At 48.7% G+C, this 13046-nt stretch overlaps 1 protein-coding gene across 1 annotated transcript; it reads right to left on the bottom strand.

Annotated features, from left to right (window-relative positions):
- Nucleotides 1–852: 852 nt before the first annotated feature.
- LOC126421206 (neuroligin-4, X-linked-like) lies at nucleotides 853–1447 on the bottom strand. The gene is made up of 2 exons (XM_050087235.1): nucleotides 1442–1447; nucleotides 853–1194 (listed from the first exon to the last, which is right to left on the bottom strand). The coding sequence occupies exons 1-2, from the start codon at nucleotides 1445–1447 to the stop codon at nucleotides 853–855; spliced, it is 348 nt and encodes a 115-aa protein (XP_049943192.1).
- Between the last annotated feature and the right edge of the window lie 11599 nt (nucleotides 1448–13046).

Genomic DNA, 13046 nt, shown 5'->3' on the forward strand with positions numbered 1-13046 from the left:
CGGAATTCCTCCAGCTGTATTAAGGTGTTGGTTTTCTTGGCGACTAGTTTCGATGTTGTTACAACATCATCTTCAGACCCATACTTGTTGACAGCAACCGTATGTGTCTAACACTAGATAGGCGTGTTCCATGCGGAGGGCAGGTAGTAACTGTAGTAGTGTTAGACACATACGGTTGCTGTCAACAAGTATGGGCCTGAGGATGATGTTGTAACAACATCGAAACTAGTCGCCAATAAAACCACCACCTTAATACAGCTGGAGGAATTCCGTCATTTTTTAACATATATTATTTAATGTCGCTCCCGCCTTCTCATAAGTGTTAGGCATTTGCCTTTGCTCTCGCTCGATATCTGCAGTTGAAAAAAGCTATCGAAATCTCGATAGTTTTACTGGATGTGACTGTAAAACAGATAACATTTTATTCTGTATAACTTAACCATTTTGTTTTAACTGCGAGAGTCTGGAGACATTGTGACGTGTGTTAAGGTAGGATGTAATTGTAGTATTTATTGCACATCCCAGAACGCGCCAGTATCCAGTTATCGTTGCAGATGAGACGCGTAGCAAGAGCAGATTAAAACAGGTACGGAAGGTGTTGAACAGGTCAGTTTTATTCTCCGTAATGTGCTTTGTTCATGACGGAACGTACTTTGTTTTTGGTAGGAGTCAAACATTGGGACAGGTACGTGTATTGGTATTCAGTATTAACCGTTGTCAGAGACATGCGTTTCCACTCTTTTGAGTTGGTCAGAGAGAGTAATGCAATATAATATTAATTTTTTTTATTTAGTGCATCACGTCAGTTGGTGTCCCAACCGTGGGTGGGATGCAGAGTGTAAGTGGTGCTGGCTACTCACCGGCTCGCGGCACGTAGAGGTTGAGGTAGAGGCAGTCCTCGCTCTGGTTGGCGAGCAGCGGCAGCAGCAGCTCGAGCTGGCGCAGGCGGCCGCGCGGGAAGCGCAGCAGCGCGTCGCTGCGGTTGGAGATGTCGGGCGTGCGCTGCGGGCAGACGGGCGACAGCGCGTCGGCGAGGCGCGTGTGCCTCCACGGCGACGGCGTCAGCGGCGGCATGTAGCGCAGCGCGCCCACGGGCGGCGACGCGTACGGCACGCCCAGGAAGGCCTCGACCGTCTGCTGCAGCACCAGGCCGCGCACCGGCCCGTACTTGGTGCGCACGACGCGCGTGCTGTACTTGGGGGGCGGCGCCGCGCCCGCCGCCGGCACCAGCGTCGCGGCAGCGAACGCCAGCAGCAGCAGCACCAGCGGCAGCAGCGGAGGCGGCGGGGGCGGCGGCGGCGGCGGGGGCGGGCCGGCGGGGGCCGCGGGCGCGGTGGCGGAGGCGGAGGCGGCGGCCGCGCGCCGCATGCTCAGCCCGGGCCGCTGCCCCCTGCGGGCCTCGCCGCCACCATGGCCGCCGCGCTCAGCCGCGGGCCCTCACCGCCATCACGACGGCGAGCCCCGCCTGCCGACACACACGGCCATCCGCACGCTATTAGCTTTCCTTATTTATGTAATGGGCACCAGCCTTCTGCACAACCTGTAAACACTTGATTCAAGTTATCCAAGGTTTGTACGCAAGAAAAAAAAAATTGTTTTTGACCTGGGGCATAGGATAATGCAGCAACGCTGATTAATCAGGGACAAGATTGCAGCCTCTCTTGGACCCTCTTTGGCAAATACACTGCCGGAAAAAAAATAAGCCTGGGAAGACGACGTCAGTTTTGATCCGATGATGGCATATGCCACATGGCCCCCCTTGTGCACGATATACAACAGGGCCTAGATACCGGCTCCCAGGTTGATGCCATATTCCTCGACTTTCGAAAGGCGTTCGACTCAGTTCCGCACTGTCGATTGCTACAAAAAGTGCGCGCTTATGGTCTATCCAATGACATATGCGGTTGGATAGAAAGTTTTCTAACAGAAAGGGAGCAGTATGTCGTCTTGAACGGGGTAACTTCAACGAAAACAAGAGTAACTTCAGGTGTGCCCCTCTGATTTTTACGATTTACATAAACGATCTGGTTGATGGTATTGACAGCGGCATTAGACTGTTTGCCGATGATGCCGTAGTCTACATGAAAGTAGTATCACACGAAAGTTGTGAACAAATCAATGAGGATTTGCAGAAAATAAATGCGTGGTGTAATGAATGGTACTTATCTCTCAATATTAGTAAGTGTAACCTTCTGCGTATAACAAGGCGAAAATCCCTATTAATGTATGAGTACAATATAAATGATCAGTCTTTGGAAGCGGTTACATCAGTCAAGTATCTGGGTGTGACTATTCGAAGTGATCTCAAATGGAATGATCAGATTACACGGGTAAGGTGAACTCTAGATTGCGGTTTATTGGTAGAATCCCGAAGCGATGCAGTCCTTCAACAAGGGAGATAGCTTACAATACGTTAGTTCGTCCAGTCTTGGACTATTGTTTGTCTGTGTGGGATCCTTACCAGTTCGGTCTGATTCAAGAGATTGATGTCCGCAGCCCGTGATCGTGCGGTAGCGTTTTCGATTCCCGCGCCCGGGTTCCCGGGTTCGATCCCCGGCGGGGTCAGGGATTTTCTCTGCCTCGTGATGACTGGGTGTTGTGTGATGTTCTTAGGTTAGTTAGGTTTAAGTAGTTCTAAGATCTAGGGGACTGATGACCATAGATGTTAAGTCCCATAGTGTTCAGAGCCATTTGAACCATCAAGAGATTGAGAAGGTCCAAAGAAGAGCGGTAAGATTCGAGACTGGTACATTTAGCCATCACAAGAGCGTTACAAATCTCATAGAAAGTTTGAAGTGGGACACATTTGCAGACAGACGACGCGCTAAACAGAAGGGGCTGCTCATTAAATTCCGAAATCCAATCTTCACCGAGGATGTAGAGCATATATTATTACCACTAACTTTCAAAGAGCGTAATGATCATCATTCAAAGATAAGGGAAATAAGAGCTCGTACTGAGACGTTCAGACAGTCATTTTTCCCTCGCGCGATCCGCGAGTGGAACAGAGGGGGGAGGGGGGGGGGGTTATGACTTTGGCGGCAATTGTGCCCTCCGCCACACACCGCTTGGTGGCTAGCGGTGTATATATGTAGATGGGAGATAGTGGATCTACTGTCAGTAGTTTCAACGCCGTCGGCCAACAGATAGCGTAGAGGCATATCCACCTGAGCGCCGTATGTGTCTACCCTCTAACAATGAATGCTCACAGTGAGAAGTCTCAGGGTGGTGCATACGTGTGAAGCAAGTAGGAAAACATGCCACAGAGATGCACTCTTGCCTCCTACATCCAACTAATCGAGTTTCAAATGGGTCTAATTCTGGACTTTAGTGTGGTGGGGTGGTCCTTTCGGAAGCGCTGCGTCAGTTGCACAACTATGTTGGTATCAGTAGTCACATGAATGTTCTCACACCTTTAGACGAGGTTGTGGGCATCTACATAGTACAGACACAAGCCAGGATAGTCATATTGCAAGGCAGCCGTTACCACAGCACAGGTAACAGGGCTTCTGACCCCAGACGTGTCACTGTGAACTGTAGCGAACCGGTTATTAGCAATGGGACTACCAGCACGCACATCTCAAACCCTTTTTCCACTTGTGCCACAGAATCAACATGCACGGCTCGACTGTTACCATCAGAGTATCATTTGGAAGAAGCAATGGCATCAGTGATGAAATCAGATTCAGCCTGCATGCAAGTGATAGTCGTTTGTGCGTAGCACATAGCACCGGTAAGCACTGTCTATTGCATGTGTTAGTCCAAGACACACTGGCCCCAACCCAGGCCTTAAGGTCTGGGGTACAATGATCTGCAGCTCTCGTTCAGATTTGTTGCTTCTTGAGTGGACGTTAACTTGCACTCGGTACGTGCACAATGTTGTTAGACCCGTCTTTTTTCAGATAACGGGAAAATGATGTGTTGATATGAATGGAACGAAAAGTCATTGATGCAACTCGTCAAGCAACAACTCTAACAGAACTTTGTGAACAGATCGGACGGCATAGCGGATCTGGAGGCAGTATTCGCCATCTGTGTGGTCGACTGGATGTCAGAGTCCGCCCCTGGATGCCAAATCTCATACTAGTATGACTGTTTTAACCTGGGTCGAGACCAGGTATCTCAAAACCGCTTTGTACTGTCCTCTAAGGATAATCATTTCCTGTACTCCATACTCAATGTTGTAACAATAAATCTTGAGTGAACTGGAAACCTCTAAAAGGATGAACTAGTATTTTCCTGGTAATCTTCCACTCATATTAATGTAACCACTTTTCAAAAGCCGCAACACCAGCTTTTGTAGCCAGGGCCGATGCGGACACACTAGAAGAGAGTTAATGAGTTTCTGGAAGGTGCCGACAAGGGTGTGGAGCCCGTGGCCAGCTGCGCAAAGTTCCTCGGTGAACAGCCCGATCGAGCTGGTACCACAGATTCTCGATTGAGTGTGGACATTGTCCGTCCCCAACGATAGACATATACTTTTATTCATCCATTGTATCTTCCAGAGTGACCAGATCACCCTGGGAGAATCATCCAGCCTGGATGCTTCCGACGACTTTTGGAAGGTGTTTGCATTCAGGCGTTTCACGCCATGAACGAAAGTGGCCATCTGTCTGATGGAGCGTAAAACGTGATTCATCTGAAAAGGTCACCTGTCACAACTTAGTGGAGTCTAGTTGTGGTACTTTCGTGCAAATTCCAACCTTCGTCACTGATGAAGAGCAGTCAGCGTGTGTGCATATACCAACGTTTTGCTGCGGAGGCCCATAGCCAGCAAAGTTCACTGAACAGAATTAATAGCGTTGGTAGTCATTTCTCAACAGTTTTACGTCAACTCACCAAAACAATAACTGCAACATCGTTAACTCCTGGCACCTATGGCGCCTGGTGTAACACAGTTGCACGGTTTCGCATAGTACTATTTCGCCATGCATGGTGTACTTTAACCACCGCAGAAAGTGAACACGTTACAGACGTAGGCCGGTTCGGAAATGCGTCCACTGTTGCCTCTGGGCCAATTATCATGCCGTTTTGAACGTGAGATAAATCACTCCGTTTTCGCATCACGACATCGACTGCAATGTTGTCTGCGTCCGCCACATCACGTCCCCTTATCTCCCCACTTCCTCTTCCCTCCCTCCCCCGCATAAAACGCTGTTTATAACACCCACTGCCAGTGCTGCGGCCTGCCGTCTGTGAGTGGTTATCGTACGTTGACATCGAACACAGGCGGTGGTCTCCCATTAATGTAACTGGACCGTACATAAACACATCAAAAAAAGTTTTGCATCACCTCGGTTCCGAGAGTTCCGGAACCTGTACAGGAAACTGTAATAGAGATCAACATAAACATCATTTCCGTCCTTTCTATTGCTCATGGAAACCACACATTGCATGTTGTACCACCAGACAGCGAGACCTCCAGAGGTGGTGGTCCAGATTGCTGTAAACACCGGTACCTGTAATACCCAGTAGCACGCCCTCTTGCTCTGGTGTTTCTATTCGTCGTGGCATACTATCCACAAGTTCATCAAGGCGCTGTTGGCCCGCATTGTCCCACTCCTCAACGGCGATTTGGCGAAGATCCCTCATAGTGGTTTGTGGGTCACGTCGTCCATAAACAGTCCTTTTCAATTTAAACCATGTATGTTTGATAGGGTTCATGTCTGGAGAACACGCTGGCCACTCTAGTTGAGCGATGTAGTTTTCCTGAAGGAAGTCGTTCACAAGATGTGCATAATGAGGGTGCGAATTGTCGTCCATGAAGACTAATACCTCGCCAATATGCTGCCGATATGGTTGCGCTACCGTGCAGCCGTTACGACGCCTTCCTTGACCTCCAGCGGCGTACATCGGCCCCACATAATGCCACCCCAAAACTGTAGGGAACCTCCACCTGGCTGCACACGCTGGACAGTGTCTAAGGCGTTCATCATCACTGGGTTGCCTCCAAACATGTCTCCGACGATTGGCTGGTTGAATTCGTATGTGAAGAGAATTTGATGCCTATCCTGAGCGGTCCATTCGGCATGTTGTTGGACCCATCTGTACCGTGCTGCATAGTGCCGTGGTTGCAAAGATGGACCTCGCCATGGACCTCGGGAGTAACGTTTGCCACCATGCAGCCTACTGCGCACAGTTTAAGTCGTAATATGACGTCCTGTGCCTGCACGAAAAGCATTATTCAACATGGTTACGTTACTGTCAGGGTTCTTCCGAGACATAATCAACAGCAGTATTAGCCCTTGGATGGCCTGCGCGAGGCATGTCATCTGTATCTCTTCTTTGTCTGAACAACATCGCTTTGGTTCACTCCGAGGCGCCTGGACACTTCCCTTGTTGAGAGCCCTTCCTGGCACAATGAGGACGCGATCGAACCGCGGTATTGACTGCCTAGGCACGGTTGAACTGCAGACAACACGAGCCATCTACCTCCTTCCTGGTGAAATGACTGGAATTGATCGGCTGTCGGGCCCCCTCCATCTCATAGGCGCTGCTCATTCACGGTTGTTTACATCTTTGGGCGGGTTTAGTGACTTCTCTGATCAGTCAAAGGGACTGTGTCTGTGATACAATATCCACAGTGAACGTCTGTCTTCAGAAGTTCTGGGAATCTGGGTGATGCAAAACTTTTTTGATGTGTGTATATACAAAGTACTTATAAACTGGGATGAACGTGTGCACCCCGGAATAAAAATGAATACAAGTACCTAAATCAAAGCTTTAATTTTGCAAATGACCGCCGGCCGGAGTGGCCGTGCTGTTCACGGCGCTGCAGTCTGGAACCGAGTGACCGCTACGGTCGCAGGTTCGAATCCTGCCTCGGGGATGGATGTGTGTGACGTCCTTAGATTAGTTAGGTTTCATTAGTTCTAAGTTCTAGGCGACTGATAACCTCATTAGCACCTATGAGCACTTGTTCAACAAGAGAAATGTGTTTCATAATAGAGAAGATGAACAAGCGCTCATAACGCGCTAGGTACCGTATGGCTTTTAGATACCATTTTTACCACACATTCCTTTCTTCTTTTGGTCCATACTACCACTTTTAAAAGTTTGTCGGTGATGCTGTTGTTCACCTTGTACTTGTAGAACAATTCGGTGAACATTCAAGCCTAAGGCGAGAGAAGAGACTCAAATCTTATGACTATGGCTGTATCAACATTGATCTAAGAAAGAGCAACGCGGTTGAATAAAACACGTTATCAAAGTAAAATACTGAAATGTGATTCCTCATGTCAGTAAAAGGTCACTACAAAGAAAAAAAAATTACAAGGACTTATGGTGAGTGGCGGGTCGCCTTCAGGTCAGTGTCAGTCTCCCGCAATCCTCGGTCTGTGCGTCTCTATAGTAGACTAATCCTGGAAGAGGAAGTAAGTAAGCAAATAATATTATTCTCTTTTCGTTCTCAATTTAATATATAATTTATTTCGAAGCATTCTAGTATGTGAGCCAATACATGGAAGTATCAAGGTAAGAGCGTAGCTCTGTAACAAACAACAAGTGACAGTTCAAGGCTGCAGGCGAATGTGTTTGGAGCATCGTTCAGTCAGTCTGCCGAGGAACAGTGACCTATTAACAAATGGTTCAAATGGCTCTGAGCACTATGGGACTTAACATCTGCGGTCATCAGTCCCCTAGAACTTAGAACTACTTAAACCTAACTAACATAAGGACATCACACACATCCATGCCCGAGGCAGGATTCGAACCTGCGACCGTAGCAGTCGCGCGGTTCCGGACTGAGCGCCTAGAACCGCTAGACCACCGCGGCCGGCGACCTATTAACATCGAGAACTGTGCAGCTAGCGCTATTTTGTCACCACATTCACGTGTACTACAAGTTATAAAATGAGCGAACGCGAAATTCTGCACAAAACTGCGGAAATCGGCCTCAGAGACGCATGACACAATTTGGCAAGTGTACGGCAACACTGCAGTGACAAGTGCGATGTGTTTTGAGTGGCGTCACTGGAAAACAGCGCGAGATCAGGATGACCTTCAAAGCCCAAAACACCCGAAAATGTCAACACTATTCAGCAGCTTATTTATGAGCATTGTCGGAGAACAATGCACAACATCGCTGCCTTTACGGGTGTGTCCTGCGGAACGGTACAGGAAATCCTCATTATCTCAACATGAGGCGAGCTGCCAAGTTCGTCCAAAGGCTGCTGACATAGGAACAGAAGGACTGCCGCCTCGAAATCTGCCAAGAACTCCGTTAGGGTGCAGTGGATGACCTATCCCTCGTGTCGAGGAATATTACAGGTTACAGAACTCGGGTGTACGGATATGGCCTTGAGACAAAGCGTAGCCCGTTATCGTAAGGTCCGCAGCGTGACCAAGTTTAGATATTAGCGTCACTGTGCATCACGAATCCGCCCCCACGGGCTTGACCGTCAATACTGATTTTTACTACGACATTTTCAGGCGTCCGGGGAAGAACATTCAGCGAAAGGGACCGCATCTGACACGCGCGAAAATCTAACCGCTCCACAGCAACATCTTACGCTATCGCCATGCCCTCTCCACAAGTGAGTTTTTGAGCAGAAAAAAGACAATCACATTTCCGCCCTACTAGCCAGATGTGGCTCCTGCGGACTTCACCATCTTCCCGATACGGAATATCTAGCCCAAAGGTCGTCGTTTTGTTACCACTGCTGAGATCCAGCGTGGGCGATAGAAGATGCTGGATACACTTCGGAAAGAAGACTTCAGCGCCATTTTCCAGCAGTGACATAAACGCCTTTCAGTGGCGTGTGAAACTATACTCCTGGAAATTGAAATAAGAACACCGTGAATTCATTGTCCCAGGAAGGGGAAACTTTATTGACACATTCCTGGGGTCAGATACATCACATGATCACACTGACAGAACCACAGGCACATAGACACAGGCAACAGAGCATGCACAATGTCGGCACTAGTACAGTGTATATCCACCTTTCGCAGCAATGCAGGCTGCTATTCTCCCATGGAGACGATCGTAGAGATGCTGGATGTAGTCCTGTGGAACGGCTTGCCATGCCATTTCCACCTGGCGCCTCAGTTGGACCAGCGTTCGTGCTGGACGTGCAGACCGCGTGAGACGACGCTTCATCCAGTCCCAAACATGCTCAATGGGGGACAGATCCGGAGATCTTGCTGGCCAGGGTAGTTGACTTACACCTTCTAGAGCACGTTGGGTGGCACGGGATACATGCGGACGTGCATTGTCCTGTTGGAACAGCAAGTTCCCTTGCCGGTCTAGGAATGGTAGAACGATGGGTTCGATGACGGTTTGGATGTACCGTGCACTATTCAGTGTCCCCTCGACGATCACCAGTGGTGTACGGCCAGTGTAGGAGATCGCTCCCCACACCATGATGCCGGGTGTTGGCCCTGTGTGCCTCGGTCGTATGCAGTCCTGATTGTGGCGCTCACCTGCACGGCGCCAAACACGCATACGACCATCATTGGCACCAAGGCAGAAGCGACTCTCATCGCTGAAGACGACACGTCTCCATTCGTCCCTCCATTCACGCCTGTCGCTACACCACTAGAGGCGGGCTGCACGATGTTGGGGCGTGAGCGGAAGACGGCCTAACGGTGTGCGGGACCGTAGCCCAGCTTCATGGAGACGGTTGCGAATGGTCCTCGCCGATACCCCAGGAGCAACAGTGTCCCTAATTTGCTGGGAAGTGGCGGTGCGGTCCCCTACGGCACTGCGTAGGATCCCACGGTCTTGGCGTGCATCCGTGCGTCGCTGCGGTCCGGTCCCAGGTCGACGGGCACGTGCACCTTCCGCCGACCACTGGCGACAACATCGATGTACTGTGGAGACCTCACGCCCCACGTGTTGAGCAATTCGGCGGTACGTCCACCCGGCCTCCCGCATGCCCACTATACGCCCTCGCTCAAAGTCCGTCAACTGCACGTACGGTTCACGTCCACGCTGTCGCGGCATGCTATCAGTGTTAAAGACTGCGATGGAGCTCCGTATGCGACGGCAAACTGGCTGACATTGACGGCGGCGGTGCACAAATGCTGCGCAGCTAGCGCCATTCGACGGCCAACACCGCGGTTCCTGGTGTGTCCGCTGTGCCGTGCGTGTGATCATTGCTTGTACAGCCCTCTCGCAGTGTCCGGGGCAAGTATGGTGGGTCTGACACACCGGTGTCAATGTGTTCTTTTTTCCATTTCCAGGAGTGTATTTAACTGTCGGTGACGTCAGTGCGAACTTTATTGAAGGCTAAAATGATATGAAAATAGTAGCAAGGAAAACAGTATTCAGTTATAAACTTTTGTTTATACATGACAGAGCTTCGCTTTATGCATCAGAGCTATTGTTTGTCGTTGAACAAGGAGACGAAGCCAGTCAGTTGTCGACAGTGTGTGTAGTTATAGCCGGCAATACCGTTGATTGCCTATGGCAGCGAAGCTCACAAGGACTGCTGCGTTGTCAACTCAGCTGATAGTGCATAAACAGCAACTACGTGACATTGCTACACATTTGCAACGTCGCAACCTGGCTCGCCTGAATCTGCCTCACGTTTGAAGAACAAGTACAGTATAAAAATAAGGTCCCTTGCTAGATAATGAAAAAGTTGGTGCCTTCTAGGTGCTTCAGCCATAGCGGAAAACTCACAGAACACTGCAGGAGTCAGTCATTCGTAGCTCCGCACAGCCGAGCGGGGTAACAGCGCGGGCCAGGCGCCTTGCGCGGATCGTGCGGCTCTCCCCGTCGGAGGTTCGAGCCCTCCCTCTGAAACGAGTGTGTGTGTTGTTCTTAGCGTAAGTTACTTGAAGTTAGAATAATAGTAAGTAAACCGGGGGACCGATGACCTCACCGGTTTGGTCCCATAGGAACTTACCACCACTTACCATCAGCTCCGCGCACGTGAAACACGACAGAACGCAGGAACAGAATAAGCGCTTATTGGCTAGCTGTGCAGATGTCTACTGCGCAGCCCTGTCCCAGAGGCCATAAACGCTGTTGCGGACTGTAGTCTCTGTAATGTCTGAGATCGACTGAAAGTGTGCTGGCTGACTTCTGGTCTGTGATATGGTGTGGCACCACACACTGCAGTTGTGTTAATTTGTTGGAAGACGACATTGTGCTACAAGGACCACCAATGCTTGTAAAGTCATTGACAGAGCTGTGAGAGAGTTATCTTTGGCTGTGCTATTGTGCTGACTTTGCAAATTCAGCTCGATCTCTGACTTCTAGTTTTCCTACGATTGAATAAACTACCGATATCTGTTGGTATTACTAAATGACTTTTTGAGCAGTTCCCTCCACATTTAGAAACACCATCAGATTTCAGTAATTTATTCATTTGTAGAGAGACCAGATATTTTCGCAGAATGAATAATAATGAACAGCTTGATTACAGACAGTTAAAAAAAAGTATTTCTTCCAACAACAATGGCTAAAACTGACCGTAATATTGACTGTAATTAGTTAAGTAACACTTTTTTCTTTTCCGTCATCAATCTTGAGGCTGGTTTCATGCGGCCTGCTACGATTCCTCTCCAGTGTCAACCTGTTCATCTTAGAGTAGCACCTACATTCTCAATTATTTGCTGGATGTATTCCAATCTTTTGCCTTCCTCTACAATTTTGCTCTCTAAGGCTCCCTCTGTTACCAAGGAAGACATTCCCTGATGTCGTAACAGATGTCCTATCATCCTGTCCTTCTCGTTGTCAGTTGTCAGTGTTTTCCACATATTACTTGTCTCCACCTAATTTTCAACATCGCCTGCAGCATCGCATCTCAAACGTTTTGATTAACTTCTGTTCCGGTTTTCCCACAGTTCATGTTTCATTATCATATAATGTTGCGCTACAGACGTACATCCTCAGAAACTTCTTCCTCAAATTAAGGTTTATGTTTGATACCAGTAGACTACTCATGGCCAGGAATGCGCTTTTTGCCGTTGCTAGTCTGCTGTTGATGTCCTCCTTGGTCCGTCCGTCATTGGTTATTTTGCTGCCTAGGTAGCATAATCTACTTCATCTACTTTGTGACCATCAATCCTGATGCTAAATTATTATCGCTGTTTTCATTTCTGCTCCTTCTCATTACCTTCCTCTTTTTTCGATTTACTCTCAATCCACATTCTGTACTCATTAGACTGTCCATTCCGTTCAGCAGATCGTTCAGAATTCTTCTTCACTTTCAATCAGGATAGCAATGTCATCTGCGAATCGTATCATTGATATCCTTTCACCTTGAGTTTTGGTTCCACTCCTGAACCTTTCTTTTATTTCTATCATTGCTTCTTCGATGTACTAATTGAACAGTAAGGGGAAAAGAACAATCCCTGTCTTACACCCTTCTTCATCCGAGCGCTTGGTCGTTCATTCTTATTATTCCCTCTTGGCTTTTGTACATATTGTATATTACTCGTCTTTCCCTTTAGCGTACCCCTATTCTTCTCAGAATTTCGAAGATCTTGCATCTATTTGCATCGTCGAACGCTTTTTCCAGGTCAACAGCTCCTATGAACGTTACATGATTGTTCTTTAGTCTTGCTTCCATTATCAACCTCAGCTTCAGAATTGCCTCTCTGGTGCCACTACCTGTGTGGCTAGTGTTTATGCCATTTATTGTTTGTCATCTTCTATTACCGTACTGCCATCTCGTTTTATTATTTAATTTACTGGCGTCACTAACTTCCTGCCCTACTTGCCCGTGAGCAGCAGCAGCAGCGCGTATCGATAAGTGCACTGTCATACCATCTCTGGAGCGACCAATAGCATTTCCGGGTCGTCGTGTGTCTGGGTAGTCAGTTGGAGACGGACCAGCAGTGCAGTCGGGACGCAGCAGCAGTGAAGTCGGAGACGGATCGCCGGTGAGGCGCCGACAGCCAGTGCTCGCCGACCGCTGGCGACACACATGAACTGTCCGACGGAGGGAGATTGGAGCGGGACTACCTTTGGTTGGTCTAATGTATAAGAAACTATCAGCCTCGATTGCGGTAATGAAACCAACCTTTGCATAGGTTTCAGCCCAAATAACTGAGCCTTCTTCAGAAGCCATACCTGAATCTATAATTTGTCT

Source organism: Schistocerca serialis, chromosome 1 (genome assembly GCF_023864345.2).
Source record: "Schistocerca serialis cubense isolate TAMUIC-IGC-003099 chromosome 1, iqSchSeri2.2, whole genome shotgun sequence".
In the NCBI taxonomy this organism is placed as follows: domain Eukaryota; kingdom Metazoa; phylum Arthropoda; class Insecta; order Orthoptera; family Acrididae; genus Schistocerca; species Schistocerca serialis.